The 21,933-nt window shown below is 37.9% G+C and overlaps 1 protein-coding gene across 1 annotated transcript in view; it reads right to left on the minus strand.

The window, feature by feature from the left end:
- ATRNL1 (attractin like 1) overlaps positions 1-18,493 on the minus strand; it is a 701,118-nt gene extending 682,625 nt beyond the window's left edge. Inside the window, exon 1 of the mRNA XM_003787143.1 lies at positions 18,204-18,493. Coding sequence (XP_003787191.1) covers positions 18,204-18,493 — 290 coding nt within the window. The remainder of the gene's footprint in view (positions 1-18,203) is intronic.
- Positions 18,494-21,933: the final 3,440 nt, after the last annotated feature.

Here is a 21,933-nt window from a genome sequence, read left to right on the forward strand (position 1 = left end):
TGAAGAATAACAAAATTAAAAATACAACAAAAGAAATTTTTTACAGAAACTCACTTCACAGGCTTAAGAGCAGAATGGAGATGCCAGAGGAAAGAATCAATGAACATGAAGATAGATAAATAAAAGTGATCCAATATGAACAGAGGAAAACTTAAATGAAATGAATAAAGCCTTAGTGATCTGAAGGTCAATAAGAAAAGAAAGAACATCTATCTCATCAGAGTCAGAGAGAGAAGTGTGCAGCTGAAAAAAAGAAATCTGAAGAAATGATAATTGAAAACTTTGCAAATTTTAAGAAAAGATTTAACCCTACAAAGCTAAAAGCTTAGTCAACAAAAATGGAATAAACTGAAAGAATTACACACCTATATCCATCGTAATAAATTTCTGAAAACCTAAAGCAGCAGTTCTCAACCTGTAGGTGGCAACTCCTTTGTAACAATGAAAATACATCCTGCATGTCAGATATTTATATTACAATTCATAACAGTAGCAAAATTATAGTTATGAAGTAGCAACAAAAATAGTTTTTATGGCTGAGGGTCACCACAACATGAGGAACTGTAAAGGGTTGCAGCATTAGGAAGGTTAATAACCACTGAAAAAGAAAGAAGAAAGTAGCCATAGACAAATAACAATTTGAATGACAGCAGCTTTTTCATCAGAAACCTTAGGATCATTGCCTTGAATGCCATAGCTCTTAAGCAAGAGAGTCATGGTCAAACTTGTATTCTAAAAGCAAACTCTGGTAGCAATAAAAGATAACAAGAGAAAGAAGGAGAGAGATCAATTAAAGGAATACTATATAGCCCAAGATATAAAAAGTAGGACTTTTACAAAAATAATGACCATAGAGATGGAAAAAATGGCAAACTTTAATAGAATAGCAGCAGCATGTGAATGTTCAGGTGAACTCTATCAAACCCAGCCCGGCCAAACTGCAACAAAAAAATAGCTGGGCATTGTGGTGGCACCTAGAGTCCCAGCTACTTGGGAGGCTGAAGCAAGAGAATCGCCTAAGCCCAAGAGCTGGAGGTTGCTGTGAGCTGACACCACGGCATTCTATCAAGGGCGATAAAGTGAGACTCTGTCTCTAAAATAAACAAATAAATAAATAACTCTTGTCTTTCCAGGAGGAATGACTGGGAAAGGGTGCTCCTGAAAGCCAAAGTATGGCTTCTTTAGACAGATCTAAAGAAAAAATACTCTAATTTTGTGTATGACCCTACAGAAGAGCCAAGCTCAACCTGAGCTGCTCATGTGTGCAACAGACCCAAAAGTATCTTAGCAAAGGCTGTGAAAACTGAAATAAAATCTAAACACTACACAAGTCTCAGGTTAATCCTTGAGTGGCATCTGTACAATCAGATTCAAAGGTGCTGAAAATGGAACTGAGTTATAACCACTGGCCTCAAAAAGCAAAACAGAGAATTTGCTACCTGAACCTATCTGATTAGTTGCCTACTAAATATATATACACACACATATATACATATATATACATATGTGTATATATATAAAATATGCTTATTGAAATATATATGAAACATACATATTTGAATAATTAGTCAACATTAACATTCTCCAGAGGATAACAGAACCCAGAATCTACATAGCACATGCTCAAAATAAATCCAACATTATTCAACACAGAAAGAATGAAAGTATAACCAATTCTCAAGGAAAAAAAAATAATCAATAGATGCCAATCCTGAGAACCCAGAAATTGAAATTATCAAATATGTTAGCTATTATAACCAAGCTCTGTGAGGTAAAAGTGAAAACATAAAAAAAAAAAAAAAACGCACAGAAATGTTAAGAGTAAAACATACTACATCTTAAATTAGAAAATGACTGGTTCAAAAGCAGAATGGGCAAAAACCGGTAAACTTGATGATAGTCCAACAGAAATTACCCAATCTGAAGAGAAAAACAAATCTGAAAGAAAAGAAAAAACAGAACAGCGTCCCAGGAAAAGAAGAAAAAGACTGGTACAAAAAATATATTTGGAAAAATAATGATTTTTAAAAATCTTATATTTGCTGAAAGTCAAAGAACTATTCCCACTTATAATCGGAACTGCTGAAAAGATGTAGAAAAATCTTGAAAGCAGCTAGAGATAAATGACATTATACATAGGGAAACACAATTAAAATGACTGCAACTTACAGATTTCTCCTCAGAACTACAGAGGTCAAAAGAGAGTCAAGCAACATCTTTAAAATGCTGAAAGAAAATTAAAATTGTCAACCCAGAATTCTATATCCACAAAAATATCCTTCAGGAAATAAGGCAAAATAAAAATATTCTCAGATCAAGGAAGACTAAGAAAATACATGAGCAGCCATTGTGCTTAAAAAGAAATGCAAAAGAAAGTTCTTCAAACTAAAGGGAAAGGACAATGGGAAACATGTATCTTCAGAGATAAACAAATAGCAACATAAAGAGTAAATATCAAAAAATACGAGAAGAATAATTTCTCTTTGGTTCTTTAAAATATGCATTATTGTTGAAAACAAATTTTATAACCTCATCTGATAAGGTTTGCCATATATGTAGATGAGATGCAGACGGTAAGTATCGCAAAGCTCATTAGAGGAGGATAAATGGACCTATGTGGTTCTAACACTTCGTAGTTTTACCAGAAGTAGTATAACTCTAAACGGACTATAAAAAGTTAGTTATACATACTGTAATCACTAACATACTAGAATATAACCATGAAAATAATAATACCAACACATATACCCAAAGGGCTAACAGAAAATTAAAATAGAATGCTAAAATATATTCAAATACATTAAATGCAAACAGGTCAACAAACCAATAGAATAAAAGAGACAATTAGAGTTTTAAAAAACTATAGTCAAAAAAGATACATCATGCAAACAATAATCAGAAGAAACATGGAGTGGTTTTAAAATCAAAGAGACTTCAAAGCAAAAACAATTACCAAAGACAAGGAAATTATGATGAAAAGGTCACTTCGCCAAGAAGACATACCCTCCTAATTTATGTAGGCATCTACCAAAAATGCTTCCAAATACAAGAAGCAAAACTGACACAAGTGAGAGGAGACAAATATAATTACAGTTGAAGATTTTAACACTCCTCTCTCAATCAATACAATAAGGACACAGAATATCAGTAGGGATACAAAGGTCCTGAACAATATTATCAAATAACTTGGCCTATTTAATATTTCTGTAACGCTCAATGGCAGATGCACACTCTCTTCAATTGCACATGCAATATTCACCAAGATACACTTTTTTTTTTTTTTTGAGGCAGGGTCTCACTCTGTGCTATAGAGCAGTGGCATGATCATAACTCAGTACAATCTCAAACTCACGGAACCAGTAATCCTCCTACCTCAGCCTCTCATGCAACTGGGACTACAGGAAGGTGCCACCATACCTGGCTAAAATTTCTATTTTTTTCTTTTCTTTTATTTCTAAGACAGAGTCTCATTCTGTAGCCCTGAGTAGAGTGCTATGGCATTATAACTCATAGCAATCTCAAACTCTTGGGCTTGAGTAGTCCTCTTGCCTCACCCTCTTGAGCAGCTGGGACTACAGGCACTCGTCACGGGGCCCAGCTAGTTTTTCTGTTTTTAGTAGAGATGGTCAGGCTGGTCTCCAACTCCTAAGCTCAAGCAATCCACCTGCCTTGGCACCCCAGAGTGCTAAGATTACGGGCATGAGCCATCGCACCTGGCCCTAAAATTTCTATTTTTTGAGATATGGGGTCTCATTCTTACTCTGGTTAGTCTCAAACTTCTTACCTTGAGGAATCATACCACCTCACCCTCCTAAAGTATTAGTATTGTGGTGTGAGTCATTGCACCTGGCCACAATACATCATATTTTGTCTAGAAAACAAATTATAACAAATTTGTAGGAATGGGAATCATACAAGAAATGTTCTTTAAACAAAATGAAATTTAATTAGAAATAACAGAAAAATCTCAAGTAATCTCCAAGTATCATATTTGGAAACTAAACAACATATTTATACATAAGCCATATGTTGATGTCTCAAGGAAAAGTGACTGAACTGAAAGAAAATGAAAACACAATATATCAAAATATAAGACAAGCAGCTAAAGCAGTGCTTATAAGAACACATATAGCACTAAAATGGTTTCATTAGAAAGCAAGAAACATTTCAAATTAATGATCTAAAATTTCACTTTAAGAAATTAGAAAAAAGCAAACTCATAGTAATCAATGAAACTAAAAACAGCAAAAGAAAAACTGACATCAATGAAACCAAACACAATTTTAAAAATATCAATAAGATTGAAAATATCTAGCCAGAATGAGAAAAAGGAATAGAAAATATAAGCTACCAATATCAGAAATGTAAGAAGAAATTTCACCAAAGAAAAAGAGATTTTCAAACGTTTAATCATCCTTACACTTTTGGGATAAACCCCATTTGGCTTCAATGTATTATGCTTTTCATTTTATGTTGCTGGATTTGATTTGCTAATATTTTGTTGAAGATTTCTGCTCTATGTTCTTGACAGATATTGAGCTTTTTATGTAATATCTTTGGTTTTCTAATTATGGTAATGCTAGCATTGTAAGATGAATTAGGAAGTGTTCCCTGTTATCTGTTTTATGAAAAAAATTAGTAGAGTTAGAATTATCTCTTTCTTAAGTGTTTGGTAAAAATTAACCAGTGATGTCATCTGAGCCTAGAACTTTCTTTTTGAAAAGGTTTGCAACTGAATTCAATTTCTTTAGTAGATGTACAAATATTCATTTTATATATTTCCTTTTAAGTGAGTTTGGTAATTTATGTCAAACTCATTTGGGATGAGTTTTGGTAATTTGTGTCATCTAAGTTTTAAAATTTATGGGCATGAAGATATTAATAACCTTTCCTTATCCTTTTAAATTTTATAAGCAATTAGAAACTGAAATTAAAATAAATACCAATCAATTACAATAGCATCAAAGACCATAAAGTATTTAGGTAAAACATTAATGCAAAAAAAAAAAGCCTAAATAAATAAAAGTAAAAACTGCATTGATGAACTAGAGAATTCAGAATTTTTAGACATCAATTATCTCCAAAATGATTTAAGTCAACACATCTCATCAAAATCTCAGCAAGACTTTTTTTTTTAGAAATTGACAAATTAATTCTAATATTTATATGGAAAAACAAATGAATTGGAATAACCAAGTAAATTTCCAAAAAAAAGGAAAAAATTGGGAGTAATTGCATGATGTAATTGATCCATATAATAATTAAAAAGTAACAAATTCATAAAAGGATATATATATATATGGGTCAGTGGAGCAGAACAGAGTCAAAAAACAGAGATAAGACATCCAAGTGACTTTCAACAAAAATGCAAAGACATTAATGAAAAAATAATTATTTTCAACAATGGTTTTATAATGATAAAGGGGTCAATTTACCAAGAGGAAACAATCTAAAATTTTGTGCACCAAACAACATAGTTTCAAAATATGTGAAGCAAAACAGATAAGACCACAGGGAAAAAAAATAAGTAAATGCAAAATTATAACTGAAGGTTGTAATACTATCATCTAAATAAGTGATAAACGTAGACAGAAAATCAAAATGGGTTTAGGAGATTTTAACAAAATTATCAAGCAATTTGACCTAACTGAAATGTAAACAGCATTCTACTCATCAAAAGCAGAACACACACTCTTTTAAACATTCACTAAGAATATTTACCAAAGTAGACAGTATCTGGCCAATACATTTTAAAAGGATTCTAGTCATACAGCCCTATATACTCCAAATAAACTGAATTTATATTAAATAACTTAAGTACATACTTCTCCATATTAACAAATTTAAAAATAAAAATCATATGGATATCTTGATAGATACAGAAATGTTTTCCTCAGAAAACTAGGAATAGAAGGGAACTTTCTCAACATGATAAAAGGCATCTACAAAACACTTAGAGATAACATCATACTTAATGGTTAAAGATTGAATATGTTCCCCCAAATCAAGAATAAGATATAGTTGACTGCTCTCACCACTCTATTCATCACTGTAATGGAGGTTTTGCCAGTGAAATAGAAAAGAAAAATTAATGAAGTATCTATATTGTATGGAAAGGAGTAAAGGTATCTTTATTTGCAAACAACATAATCTCTTTAGAAAATAATAAGGAACATACAAAAATCTATCAAACTAATAAATGGGTTTAGCAAGCCTGCAGAGTACAAGGTAAATATACCAAAATTATTTATATTTCTATATGATAGCAACAAACCAGAAATTGAAACAAAAAAAAATCACTTATAAGAGCATCAAAATTATTAAATGCTTAGGGGAAAATCCAACAAAAAAGATACGAGATCTGTCCTCTGAAAACTAAAAAACATTACTGACAGATTAAAGAAGAACTAAATAAATGGAGGAGGCCCATATCAGGAAGCTCCATATTAGTAATCCCCAAAATTGATTTATAATCAACACAATCTCAAACAAAACCTCAGAAAGCTTTCTGTAGAAATTGGCAAGCTTATTCTAAAATTTATACAGAAATATAAAGAGTAGCCAAAATAACTGAAATAGAATGAAACTGAAGGACTTACACTCTCTGAATTATAAGCCTAATAAAGCTGCCACAATCAAGACATTATTTTACTGACATACAAATAGACTAAGAGATCAAAGAAACAGGGTCACAATATATAAACAACTGGCTTCAACAAAGATCCAAAGCCACTTTAGCAGAGTATCCTTTTGGATACAAATGGTACTAATGCAAAAGAAAAATGAATTTATATCTATACCTCTCACCATATATAGAAATTATCTCAAAATAGATCATAAATCTAAATATAAACTCTAAAATTACAAAACCTGTAGGAAAAAAATTTGAAAAAGTCTTTGTCAACTTGCTTTAGGCAAAAGTTTCTTAAATACAACATGAAAAGCACAATCCATAAAAGTAAATAACTTTTATTTATCATCTTTAAAACTTCTGTTCTTTGAAAAATACCATCAAGACAATGAAAAGATAAGCCCCCAGAGCCCCAGCCTGGTAAAAATAACTGCAAATAATATACCTCATGTGAAACTACAGGGCCTTCCAAAGATTGCCATACATAGTGAAAATGGGAAATTATAACTAAACATATCTTTATTTACAAAATGTTTATTATAAAATTTTCTGAAGAGGTAGCCAACACAGAGAGAATATTCTGTAAATATTTTGTAAGCTTTTGTAGTATCTAGAAAATGTAAAGAACTCACAAAAATCTATAATAAGAAAAAAGTTAATGTGCAAAAGATTTAACAAATACCTATTAAAGAAGACAGATATACAGATGGCAAGGTAAGCACAAGAGAAGATTCTCAACATCATTAGAAAAATACAAATTAAATAAAATGTAAAACCAGTTGGAGAAGAACCAAGATGGCAGACAGAAGGAGCTTGCACATGCCACTCTCAAGAAGACAATCAAAAGTTCCAAGTATATGTTTCACCTATGGATGGACTACCTTAGGGACAGTATTGTGAATTGAGAGTAACTCGAGATGGAGTTACTAGAGAAGTAACTGGAGAAAACCAAAGTGAACAAGGATGAGGCAGGGAGATCTGCCTCAGCAAGATCATAAGTGACCTGGGGAAAGCACCTACACATGAGGAAAGGTCAGAGGAGAGAACCCCAGGGCTTCACATTCCCCTCACGGACACTGCAACCTGATCTGTGAGGGGGCTCCCCAACCAAAGCAGGCCTCTGACCTTAACAGGGAGCTGCTTGGAGAATGTGCAGCAGCAGTGCACCAGAGAACAGATACATCAGGGACCCTCTGGGTTCCAATCTGGAGTAACTGCAACTGACACCATTCTGAGCTCTCAGTCCCATAGGGCCTGGTCTACACGAGGACTGGCTCCACTGTACCCACTTACCCATTGCCTGTTCAGGCCAGGGAGGAAACAAGGAAGGTAGGTAAACACACACAGCATGATTACGTGCCATTTGTCTTCCACCACCAAGGGATATGAGCAGAAGGGCCCATGGCCCCCAGCATCTGCTGCCATAGATACCACAACTGCCACCACCTAAGTAGCACCACAGCCAGACCTGACAGAGACTTGCCCACAGCATACCACCCAACTCCATAAGTTCAACAGCTGTGAGCTACTGGACACCACAGCTCCATACATCACCAGGCGACAGTCTAAGTGCCTCAGAAGCCTTTCCTATACCACATGCCATCCAGCCACCATGCCACTGCCTGTCCCTTATCACCACAGACCTGCTTGTTGCCAGCCTCCTCCCACTGCAGCCCTAATACCTGTGGCCACTGTCTAAATAGTCTCACGAAGGAGCCACTGGCACTGCCACAGGGAGACCAAGCACAGAAAATTCCCAGACTAACCACCTCCATGTAGAGGAACTCACCAACCCCCTGCCAGAGCTTCCAAAAGTGGCCTAGGGACAACCCACCACTCTGCACTAATGTCCCACAACACCGGCTTAGACTGCAAAAACCACAGGGGGATGTGACAACACAGGAGAACAGCTGCGTTACACATAGCTCACAATGGGTCCAGCAGGCCAGTCCTCCCAAATAGGACACAATGTGCCATAGGGGCAACTCTCCTGGAATTCACTAAGTAGGAATTCCCAGCAGAGAACAGGTACACAGCAAATTTAACTGTCTTGAGCTGAGAAAAGAGGTTTCAGATGAGAAGATACCAACATAAGAACTCTGGCAACATGAAAAAGCAAGCTGTTTTGATACCCAAAGGATCATAGTAGGTCTCCAGCAACACACTCCACCTAAAGGAAATTGTCAAAATGTCATATATAGAATTCATAATATGAATAGCAAATAAGATGAACAAGATAGACGAAAAAGTTGAAAACTAACACAAAGAAACTCCAAAAAATAAAATAAAATTCAGGACATGAAAGAAAAATATGAAAATCTCACTAAAGAGATAAACAGCATAAAAAAGGATATAACAATACCTAGGAATATGAAAGAGTCAGGTAGGAATTACAAAATATAGCCGGAAACTTCAATAGACTAGACCAAGTGGAAGAAAGAATTTCAGAGCATGAAGACAAGGATTTCAAATTAACCCAGTCAGTCAAAAGTAGAGAAAGAAAGAATAAGGAATAAACATTCACTCAGAAAAAATTGAGACTTTGTAAAATAAGCTAAGGTAAGAATCATAAGTACCCCTAAGGCAGTAAAAAAACAAAATCAAAAAGCATGGAAAAATGTATTTGAGAGAGTAATTAAGGAAACTTCCCCAGTATCACCAGAGATTTAAAAATCCATATTTAAGAGGGTCATTGAGCACTCTGGGAGATCCACAACAAATAGGACATCCCCAAGACACATGGTCATCATTCTGGCCAAAGTCAAAAAGAGGAAAATCCTACAAGCTGCAAGATAAAAGCAACAACTAACTTACAAAAAAAAAACCACCACCAGATTAACAGCAGACTTCTCAGCACAGACTTTACAAGCCAGAAGAGATTAGGGTTTTATTTGTAGTCTTCCTAAAAAGAATAATTACCAGCCAAGAATTCTGTATCCTACAAAACTAAGTTTTGTAAGTGAAGGAGAAATAAAGTCTTTCCCAGACAAGCAGACACTAAGGGAATTTGTCACCACTAATAAATACCCAACAAGTATAAAAGAAAAAAAAAAAGTTAAAGCTAAGAGCTCTTATAAAATAGTAGCAGAAAAGAGAAAGCAAAATAACAAGTGTCATCCAACATGAACAGACAGAACAGTAAATATCTCACATACTAATTCTAACACTGAATGTAAACCGTCTTATTCTTACACTTAAAAGATACAGATTGGCTGAATGGATAAAAAAAAAAAAACTCAAGTACACACAATCTCCAAGAAACCCAACTCACAAGGACTTTCACAGACTCTAGGTAAAGGGATAGAAAAAAGTAATCCACACAAATGGGAACCAAAAGTGAGCAGAAGTACCCATGCCAGATAAAGTATGCTATATATCAACCATGGTTAAAAAAGACAAAAATGGTCATAACACAATGGTAAAAGGAAGCAATTTAACAAGAAGATATAACAGTCCTCAATAACGTATATGTATACACAGGAGCTCCCAGATTCATTGTACAAATTCTACTAGATCTAAGCAAAGAAACAAACAACATCATTAACAGCCACAGACTTCAACACTCTACTAATAATATGAGAGAGATCAAGGCAGAAAATCAACAAAGAAACACTAGATTTAAAGAAAACTCTAGAACAAATGCAACTAGCAGATATTTACAGAACATTCTACCCCAAAATGATAGAATATGCATTCTTCTCATGAGCACAGAGACATCTTCTAAGACAGGATTATATGTCAGGCCACAAAATAAGTCTCAACATGTATCTTCATAGACCACAGTGGAATAAATCTAGAAATCAAATGCAAGATGAACTCTCAAATCTACAAAAAAGTCGTGAAAATTAAAAAACCTGAAGCTCAATGATGCTTAGGTTAATAACGAAATTAACATGGAAATCAAAAGATTTATTGAATTGAATGACAGAGGACACAAGCTTCCAAAAATCTGTGAGATAAAGAAAAGTAGTGCTGAGGGGGAAATTCGTAACTTTAAATGCTTATATCAAAAAAGCAAATCACAAACTTACAAGGTCATATTGTACCACAAAGAACTAGAAAAAGAACAAACCAAACCCAAAGCTACCAGAAGAAAAGAAATAACAAAGCTCAGAGCAGAACTAAATGAAATGGAAACAGAAAAAAAAAAAAAAAAAAGGATCAATGAAACAAAAAGTTGGTTCTTTGGAAGAGATAAACAAAATCAATAAACCACCAGCTAGATTACCATATTTTGCTGTGTAACATGCGCTCCCGTGTATAGTGCACAACTTTCAGTGCACTCCTTGAGAAAGTGCCCCGCTCTTGACCAAGAGAGGCATATCTGGGGAGGCTAATGCTCCCCTGCATAAACATATACATCACACCACTTTCCCACAGCTGCCCATTCTGTAAAGGTTGTCCCTTCCCTCTCTCCGGGGAGCCCTTCCCCCTTCCCACCACATCAGAGGCCACTGCCAAAATGCTACACTTGTGGCCAGTGAGGCGGGAGCCTCAGAAGGCAGGTCCCTGTGGCCTGTGTGAGGCATCCAGTCCCCTCCATGCACCCAGGCCTCAGCCTTTGTCCTGTACAACTGCAGCTGGCCTCACCAGCCCCATCACCACCCCCTCCCCTGAGGTGCTTGGCAGAGGCCTCTCCCAACCACTCCCACCAGATCACAGAACCTCCTAGAGTCTAGAATGAAACCCTGTGCACTTGTCAGGTGCCAGAGAGAGGATAGGGTGGCCCCAGGAGGCCCACTGGATTCCCCCCAATCCCAAGCCATGCTATCTCTGTATAATACACATCCTTATTTTTCCCTCAAAAATGTGGACAAAAAAATATGCACTATACGTAGAAAAAAATGGTAGCCAAAAAGGGAAGAGAAACAATTCAAATAAACCCAATCAGGAATGAAAATGAAGGCTTGGTGCCTGTAGCTCAGGGGCTAGGGCACCAGGCATATACACCAGAGCTCACAGGTTCGAATCCAGCCCGAGCCTGCCAAATAACAATGACAACTACAACCAAAAAGTAGCCATGCCTTGTGGCAGGCACCTGTAGTCACAGCTACTTGGGAGGCTGAGGCAAGAGAATCACTTAAGCCCAAGAGTTTAAGATGGCTGTGAGCTATGACACCATACTACTCTAACCAGGGCAACAGCTTGAGACTTTGTCTCAAAAAAAAGAAAGAAAATGAAGACATTACAACTGATACTAAAGGAATACAAAATATCATCTATGACTACTATAAAAACCTCTGTAACAAAAACTAGAAAACCTAGAGGAAATAGATAAATTTTTGGAAACATGTAACCTCCTAATCCTAAATCAGGAAGAAAAAAAATCCTGAACATACCAGTAGTGAATAGCAAGCCTGAAACAGTAATAAAAAATTTCCCAACCAAAAAAGACCCAGACCAGGCAGATTCACAACCTAATCTGCCAGACCTACAAAGAAGAACTGGCATTTATTCTACCAAAGCTGTTCTGTAACATCAAGAAGGGAACCCTCTCTAACTCATTCTATAAAACCAGTATCACAGTGATACAAAAGCCAAGAAAGGACACAACAAAAAAAGAAACCTACAAACCGATATCCATTATGAACTTAGACGCAAAAGTCCTCAACAAGATACTAGCAAACTGAATTCAACAGCACATCAAAAAGATATTCACCATGATCAAGTAGTTTCATCCCAAGATACAAGGATAGTTCAATATATACACATCAATAGACCATATAATCATCTCAACAGATGCAGAAAAAGCATAAAATAAAATCCACCACCTTTGATCATAAAAACCCTCAACAAACAAGGCATTGAAAGAACATACCTCATAATAATAAAATCCACATATGACAAATTCACAACCAACATCATTTGAATGGGAGAAAATTGAAAGCATTCCCACTAAGAATTAGAACAAGACAAGGGTGCCCATTGTCACCGCTTTAATTCAACATGGTCCCAGAAATCCTAGCAACAGTAATCAGGCTTGTAAAAGAAATAAGGGGCATCCAAAATGGGAAAGGCTGAGAGTCAAATCAATAACTCATTTATAATAGCTCCAAAGAAATTAAAATACCTAGGGATATACTTAACCAAGGAAGTGAAATATCTCTACAAGACCTGCAAAAACACTGATGAAAGAAATCATAGATGACACAAATGGGAAAACATTCCATACTCAGGACTGGAAGAATCAACATTATTGAAGTGTTCATATTCCCCAAAGTGATTTACAGATTCAATGCAATTGCCATCATAATACCAATGTCATTTTTCACAGATTTAGAATTAATCCTAAAATTTGTATGGACTCAAAAGAACCCAAATAGCCTAAAGCAATCTTAACCAAAAAGAACAAATCTGAAGGTATAATATTACCTGACTTCAAATTATTCTACAAAGCAGAATAAAAAAGATACACTGAGGAAAGGACACCCTATTCAATAAATGACGCCGCGAAAACTGGATAGCCAAGATGCAGAAAAATGACTAGATCCCTACCTTGTGCCATATGCAAAAACTAACTAAAACTGGATTAAAGACTTAAATATAAGACCTGAAACCATACAAATTTTAAGGAGAAAAAGAAGGAAAAATTCTTCTAGACATTGGCCTAGGGCAAAGAGTTTATAACTAAGACCAAAAAGGCAAGTATAGCAACAATAAAAATAAATGGAACTTAATTAAATTTAAAAATTTCTGCACAGCAAGGGAAATAATCAACAGAGTAAATAAATAAACAAATTATAGAATGGAGAAAATATTCACAACTATGTACATCCAGTGAAGGACTATTACCCAGAATCTACTAAGAGCTCAAACAAATCAGCAGGGAAAATTTAAATTTCTTAAAATCAGGAAAAAAACAAGACTACCCATACCAACACTTGGTGAAGATGTGAGTTAAGCAGAACATTCATTCATTGCTGGTGAAAACATAAATGATATAACTACTTCAAATACCAATTTCCCGGTTTCCTACAAAGTTAAATATATATCTACCATACATCTAGCCATTCCTCTGAGGTACTGTCAAGAGAACTGACAGCCTAAGTCCAAAGCCTTTCTATATGAGTTCATAGCAGCTTTATAAGGAATAGCCCAAACTGGCAACAATCCATACGTACATCAGCAAGTGAAAGGATAAATATAACATTGTGTATCCATACACGGGAATATCACTCAGCAATAAAAACAAACTACCATTAATGAATCTCAAAATAAGCTATGTGGGGAAAAAAAGCATATATATACTGGGTGGCCAGAAAGTTTATGTGCAATTTTAAATTGCACACGAACTTTATGGCCGCCCTCTGTGTGTGTGTGTGTGTGTGTGTGCGCGCGCGTGTGTGTTATGACTGGGTTTACATAAAAATGCTACAAAATACTAACAAAACTATAATGAAAGAAGGCAGATCAGCAGATCAGAGAGAGGCAATGAGGAAGAAGTGGAGAGATTTCAAAGGGACATATGGAAACTTTTTGAGTGTAACTGATATTTTTATGATTTTGATTGTGATGAAAGTTTCAAAGGTAAATACATATGGTAAAACTTACCAAATTAAACATTGTACCATTTATTTTACATCGATTATATATCAATAAAGCTCTTAAAAATAAAGAAAAAATAATTATTACAATTGTAATTAAATACTTCATTTTGAAAGTACTAAGAAGGAAAAACAGTGCTATAGGAGTAGTATATAATAAGTTGGAACCTAGTCTAAGGAGTCATAAAAGCCTCCTTTAGAAAGCAGTATTTAAGCTAAGATTAGAAGGATAATCAGTAATTATCCCAGCAAAGACTGAACAGGAAAGAGACTTCAGAGAAGTAACAGTGTGTGTAAAATGCAATGAAGCCAAAAAGAATGTGACACTTTCAAGGAACTTTAAAAGACCAGTTAGCACAGAAGAGAAGAGGGGTGAATGAGTCTAATACGCTAAGGCAGCCAAATCATGCAGACAGGAGTTCTTGAAAACCATACTATGAGTAACTTACTTTATCAAATTAGGGTCTCAGAAACACTCAATTTATTTAAATCAATATCAATTAATTTATATTAACTCAATATATTTTTAAAATATAAAAAGAATCATTAATATGTAAATTATCTTTTATATTAATGATCTTACTTTGAAATGAAGACTTGGGGCCTGGGAACATTATAGCTACTGACAGTTTCCCTACAAGTAATAAAAAGAATTCCAAATATTTTTGTCTTTATATATCCATATATTTTTTAATACTAGCTTAGGGAAAATGTTCAAACATTTAATCCTGCCGCTTTCTGCTTATAACAACTGCTGTTTCTACAAATAGAATACTTTCATGATAAACATGTAAAACTCAGTATCCAAGTTTAACTAACCTAAGAAGTTAAAAAAAGTATATAAATTAAATAAGATTTGATAGATGATTTTAGAAAAATATTCAGTAACTATGTTTATAATAATAAATTTACATTTACAAATAACTCACAACATAGTGATATATAAAGCACTGATTTAAGTTATTTTTTCACCTAAGACAAATTAAAAGTCATGGGTTCCAAAGTCACATTAGCAAGAAAATGTGCAAGTCTGAACACAAAATACAGTTAACGTGAATACAAATCTCAACTACTCAGCAAAAATAATTCTTAAGAATGGGCTTCTAAAAGAGAATGTCATTCATGCAAATAAATCATAACAGAATGTTTTCTAGCCTGATATTACACTAATCTACACAAATAAATATAATTCAAATCAGTCTATCAGACCCTTCATTTTTATATCTCACATGTGTTTTCTTATTCACAGTCCTAAATCCTTTAGTCTAACTTTAGAGAAAAATTAATGATCCTTTTGTTTTACCTGTGTGAGAAATAGCTTTAAATTCTGAGTGTTTTATTCTTCTCAAATGGAAACAGAAGACTAGATTCAATACTAAGAGACCTGAAGTACCACTTTTGATACTATATTTGCTCCTGCATTTCTTCCCCCAACCATCAATCTTTCATCCTAAAGAAGCATTTGAAGAATACTTTTACTCCCCAGTGAAACCCCTACAGCAGAAGAAAAGCTAAGTTACCATGGAACCAACCAATTAATTTTGACACCTGCTTACTGAGATTGATCAATCATTTTTGATGTCTGTTTGTAAGGCTGCTATCTTCCAGTTTACTAAAAGATTTTCAAGATAATTAGTGAAGTGAAAATTTCTAGTTAAAGTCTTTCCCACTGTGTTATTACTTCAAATGCCAGGAGAACAAGCTATCTTCAAATAAACCTTTCACAGGTTAGCATATACTTTGCAAAGAGAATTATTTTCTTCTAAATACTATTCTTCTCTTTAACATGAAATACCAACACTTTCTTTATCCCTAAGAGTATATATAATAAAACAGATAGTTGTGTCTGTGTTTTACATGTGTATTTACTCTATAATTAGTAGCTTGTATTCCATAGAGAAATGCAAAAGCATTTACCAATAGAGTACAATGAATCATGGAAAATAATAGCTGCCATGGAAATTATGAATATTAAATAATTGGTTCAGGATTCATTGTTATTTAACTGTATCAACATTAAATACATACTCTTCTTTTGCTCAGTAATGTATTTTGTTTATGAACACCATCTCTCAATGTTACTTTCTCTAGTTTTAACTTGATCTGTGATCTTTCTTACTAAGTGGGACATCTGCTAGTGAGGTCACAGGCTGCGCATCCAGCGGATTAACAAGTTCCACTACTTTAAAATGTGAATTTCTCAAGACTGCAGCAATCCTTGTCCTTTTAGACAAATGGAGTAAATCCACCAACACAAAGGCCAAAATCCCTAAGTTACATACAAATCAAGCAATCTCCTCCCTATTTGTGTATAAAAAAATGTAAAAAATATGGATGTAGCTCTTTTCACTGCTGGCTGCCAGTTTACACGTTCAAAATTTTCTTGCAAGGTAGAGACTGGCTGCTATTGTCATAGCAAAACGTTTAAGAACACTTGAATAAAAACAAGCATAATTCAATAAGATCTCTTTCCTCCTCTTGAAACATGTTTTAAACTTTTAATTAACACCTCTCTCAAATTAAAACAAAAGTATTTTAAAAACTACAGTACTGAGTTAACTGTAAAAGCATGAACCCTGGAAACATTTCAACCTATCGCTACAAATTTCATAAAACTTCATTTTGAGATTTCACAAAAACTAGCAACAGATTTATTTAAACAGTAGATTCTACCTAAGATTTTTAAGTGTCACTGTTAAAGTATGCATTTTTATATTAAGTTTTAAAGGGTGTTATTTCAACCTGTTCATAGTAGAGTAAAAAAAAAAAAAAAAGGAAAACACACTGTGTATAAAACTCCAGGAAACTGTCCTACAATACATTGATAAGATAAGCCATGTTCTTAGCTTTGCTTTAGAGCCCACGAGACATTTCACCTCCATTTTGCTATTATCCTGACAATATTAGTAACCTAATTAGTAACAGCCACAAACCAGCCAGCAAACTTCATATTAAGTATCTATAAGACTAAGATGACTTCCTTAATGACTTTATCTGCAAGTTGTCAGAAGGCTACCCTAATGATTTTAAGTAACTTATTTGCTTACTTTCCCCCCATCCACCCATTTCTTCTACCAGGCAGGAATGTAATAAATATCAACCAATAGGGGGAAAGTATCTCTACCCTAGCAAAGCAAATTCCTTAGGCTCCCTGTGCTTCAGAAAAACCAAAATGATGTCCCCACATACTAGCTAATCGTGAATTAACTAGTTAGAAAAATCCATTCTCTCCACCACATGAAACATTCGGGTATTTCATTCTTTTATCCAACCTAAGTCACCTTTGTATTCCTCAAGTCAAGACTATCCTAGCAAATTCAACACAGCACATTCGCTTAAAGTACAAATTCTGGGGTAAAGCTGGCTGATCGGGAATCACAACTTGGCCCTTTCCAAGTGTAATCTTGGGCAAGTTACTTAAAGGCATTGTCTCGATTTCTCTCTGTAAATCCAACATAATAATTCTAGTTACTCAGAGTCATTGTGAAGAACAGATGAGATAATAGACATAAAGCTCTTAGAACAGCGTTGAGCACACGGCAAGCCCACCATAAACTCTTATTATGATCACTAGGATTATTAAATTTAAAAAATGTTTGTAGGGGTCACCTCTACAGATAAGAATATGATGGGGGAAGAGAGAGGTACTGGTATACTGTAACTTTCAACCTTTACTCTTCTGTATTTGAATTTTTCACAATGCGCATGTGTTTCTTGAGTTTCTTGCATAATTTCTGACTTAAAAAAACACTGTCCTAACAAAATGCTGTTTGTCACCGTAACTGAGAGTGAAAATGTTCGTGCTCGGCAGGGGATCGGAAGTCGCCGCGGACACCTGGATGCTCGGGAAAGGCTTGGCTCCACGTCTGTCCGTGCTCCGAGCGGGCCCGAGTGCCTCGGGGCGCCCGGGGCTGGAGGGGCGCAGCTTGGCTCCGCTCCGGGCTGAGGGATCCGAGGTCGGCCGCGGCGGGGAGGCCGCGACCGGAACGGGACAGGGCTGAGGTTCGGGGTCCGGAGAAGGCACTTACTTGAACCTGCCCTGGCAGTGCTGGCACTGGTCCCCCACCCAGCCCGGGTCGCAGAGGCAGGTGGAGTTGACACAGCGGCCGGAGAAGCAGGAGCCCGTCCTCTCGCACGGTTTGGACTGGGACACCTGCGCGTAGAGCGCCAGGTAGAGGAAGCCATAGCACAGCAGCCAGCTGTTCCCATCCAGCAGCCAGGAGGAGGCGCCGCCGCCGCCGCCCGCCGGCCGAGCCCTCCACAGCCCCCCGGCCGCCGGCTGCGGGGGACCGGTGCGGGCCCGGTCCCCCGGTTCCATGTTCCCCAGCGCCCCTGCCCGGCGGGGCTGCGCTCACAAGCGCCGACAGGGATGTTCCTGAGAGGAATGCTGGCCGGAGAAAACCTCGCCGCCGCCGCTTCTGCTCCTCCTCACCGACGCCTGTCCCAGTCCGGCTCCCGGGTCAGGAGGGACAAATCCCAACCGCTGTCGCCTCCGCTCGGCTGCCTCCAGTCGCACTCCGGCATCGCCGCCCAGTCTCCTGACCTTGTCCCTAGCCGGCCGACCCCCACAGCCGCGGCACCCTGGGCCCGGCCAGTGACTAGGAGCAGCGGCGCAGGCTGCGCCCAGCGCTTGAGAAGGGACCTGCCCCGGAGGAGGAGAGGATCCCGCGCGCGGCCCCGCCTCGCCTGCGGCCCGCGCCAACTGCCTCAGCTCCGACCGCGGCGCGCCCGGGAGGGCGGGGGCCGAGCGGGAGCCCCGAGGTGGGCGCGCCCAACGCGGAAGGGGGGTGAGGGGGAGACGGCAGTCAGCCCTGCAGCGCCCGCCGGGACGCCGGCCACCAGCCCACAGCCTGGTGCTCTCCGCGTGCAGTCAGCCAGCTGCCGGGGCTGCGGCTGGAGCCCGCCGAGCGGTAGGCCGCCCCCCGGCCCCGCGTGTGCCCGCGCTCCCCCCACGGGCTCCTGCGTGGTTTCGCCCCGCCCCTGACAGGGACCGGGACTCCCCCCGCCCGCGTCCACCCCGCCCGGCCCGCGCGCTGAGGGGAGACTGGCCCCCCAGGTGTGGCCCGCGTGCCCGCGGTACCCTTCCCCTCCGCGCGCTGGGGAGCCCGGGCCACCCGCGCCACGCGGCCCCGGAGCCCCACAAACGACAGATAGACGCGGGCTTCGCAGCTTCAGCGGAAAAGAAGCCCTTCCCGTCCGCGCTCTACAGCTGCAAAAGTGCAGCGCTTTTTTCCTAGCGCTTCCCCCTTTCTCAGCCCCATCCTTCTGCCTATTTCTTCTTTTTTCTCCTAAAAGAGAAAAACTCCAACAACACACAAAGGGCTCAGCATGTGCAACAAGCAAAAGTCTTAAAGGCACCGCAGCCGACCACGTTGTGGGGTCTGCAAGAACTGGGAGGGGCGGGGATTAGGGACTGCGAAAGTCGCCAAGCGGTTTCCACCGAGGGACCTCCAAGGGGGAGCCATTTCTTCCTCAGAAATAACGACTCCCCCACCCCCAACAAAGAACTGCCAGGATCGGATCGGAGCCCCGAGCGCGCCACCCCTTCCAAGCCGCTGCCTCGGAACCCCACGTATCTCATTTTCTGCTTGTCAGTGTTTCTTCCTCCATCTGGGACAATATTCTGCCTTGAAAAATATTGCAACATCGGGGCTTTTTTTCAGAAAAGCAGAAATGATGGCCAGAAAAGAGCTGTTTTCCTTCCTCAGGGGCAATCTTTCTTCCTTCAGATGACTTTCCAAGATTTGATGGCATAGGCTGAAATTTTTGCTTTGTACTTTTGTGCCTTCTCTAAACAGCCTTTTTATTTCAACCCTTGAGAAAGGAAGCCAAATACAAATTGCAGCCATGTATCCTCCAGTTACAGCAGTGTTGCTGGAACTCCACCAAAGAGCAGACAGTAAGAAAAAGAATTTGAAATCTACCAAAGGCATTTCTGACAGGGGGGGAAAAAGTTTCAGTTGTGACCACATAGTCATAATATTATTGTTAAGTTTGAATTCATGTTTATTTTGCGTCATCTCTTTTAAACTCTATTATCCCCACTTTGTAGATGAAATCCTCTATTAATCCCATTTTGCTGATGAGAAAAGAGTGACTCAGAAAGATGAAAATAGTGGTCAATGGCAGGTTAGGAGTAAGTAATAAATAGAGCTTTAAATACAAGTCCTCCGACTTCTGTGCTTTTTCCATTTATTTACCAAACTGCTTCTATTAGCAGATGCTTTGTTCTTCCTTTGGTGAATAAAATATAAGTGTTGGCTTAGTTTACAAATACCTCAGCAGTGACTTCAGGAGAAAAACAAAGGTTCAAAAAGAGGTGGGTCCTCTATAATAAGTAAAAAAGAAAACGAACAAATTGTCAGTTCCACCTAATATCAGTAGCAGCCATGTCATCATCAAACGTAAAATCAGGATGACCCCTTTTCTTTCCTCATCTTTTCTACATCAAGATGCCCCTTAGAGACCTCTTGAGATGGAGGGAGGGGCAGGAAAACATTCTGCAAAAACTAGTTAAAAGAAAGATGCTGCTCCGATCATACCCTTTTATTTCCATGACTATGAAATTGGAAAGAACTCTTTCTAGTACCGACCACACATGAACAATCTCTGCTGCTTTTCAGTTCTTCTTCTGCCAGCCAAAGTTTAAAGGCAGCCACATCTTTCTCACATCTAATGTAGAGTTGCTTTCAGACTTGTGGAAAGTGGCCAAGCTCTTAAAACCTTCAGTGAGTGTGAAGGTAATTCAAGGGGTGCACTCGAGTTCCTTTAACATCAGAGTGAGAGATCATGGCTCAGCCACATACTGACTGTAGGCTATGTTTAAGCAAAGGATTTGTCCATTAAAAATACATATCTTTTAATCGGCTAGCCACTATAATCAGCTTAATACTTCCCATCATACTGAAGAATATGAGACCCTATAGGCCTTCTCTCAACATTGCCTTTAGAATCAAACAGAATATATTAATTCACATAAAATTATTCTCAAAACAATTCCACAGATTCCACTTACCCTACACTTCTCTCTCAAACTCTTTTAGTCAACATTTACTGAGTAACCAAGAGAAAACAAAGATGAATAAAGCATGCTTTCTTCCTCTAGGTAAGCATATCTTCTTTATTTTTTATTTTATTTATTTATTTATTTATTTTTTGGCCAGGGCTGGGTTTGAACCCACCACCTCTGGCATATAGGGCCGGCACCCTATTCTTTGAGCCACAGCTGCTGCCCGGTAAGCATATCTTCTACAGGCTCACTATACTGTAAGGTCCTTATGCAGTTGAGTATCATATGTTTTACAAATGTAGGCACAGAAAGCTTAAATCATTTTTTTTTCCAAGACAGAGTCATTTTGTCGCCCTCAGTAGAGTGCTCTGATGTCATAGCTCACAGCAACCTCAAACTCTTGGACACAAGGATCCTCTTGCCTCAGCCTCCAGAGTAGCTGAGATTATAGGTACTGCCACAGTGCCCAGCTATTTTCAGAGACCGGATCTTGCTCTTGCTCAGGCTGGTCCTCAAACTCCTAATCTCAAGCAATCCACCTACTTCAGCCTCCCAGAGTGCTAGGATTACAAGAAAACCTAAATGATTTTTACTCATCACATAAAAATTCAATGACAAAGCTTGACTAGAATCTTGAGTTATGTTTCCGTATCTCCTATGATCAAGAAATTTTAAAACTCCAACATGATGTTTTCTTTTTTTTTCCTAAAGAAGTAGAGTCAGCATCCTAGGAGTGCAATACAACAGTG

Source organism: Otolemur garnettii, unplaced genomic scaffold (assembly GCF_000181295.1).
Source record: "Otolemur garnettii isolate 467f Iridium unplaced genomic scaffold, OtoGar3 scaffold00021, whole genome shotgun sequence".
NCBI classification, from domain to species: Eukaryota; Metazoa; Chordata; class Mammalia; order Primates; family Galagidae; genus Otolemur; species Otolemur garnettii.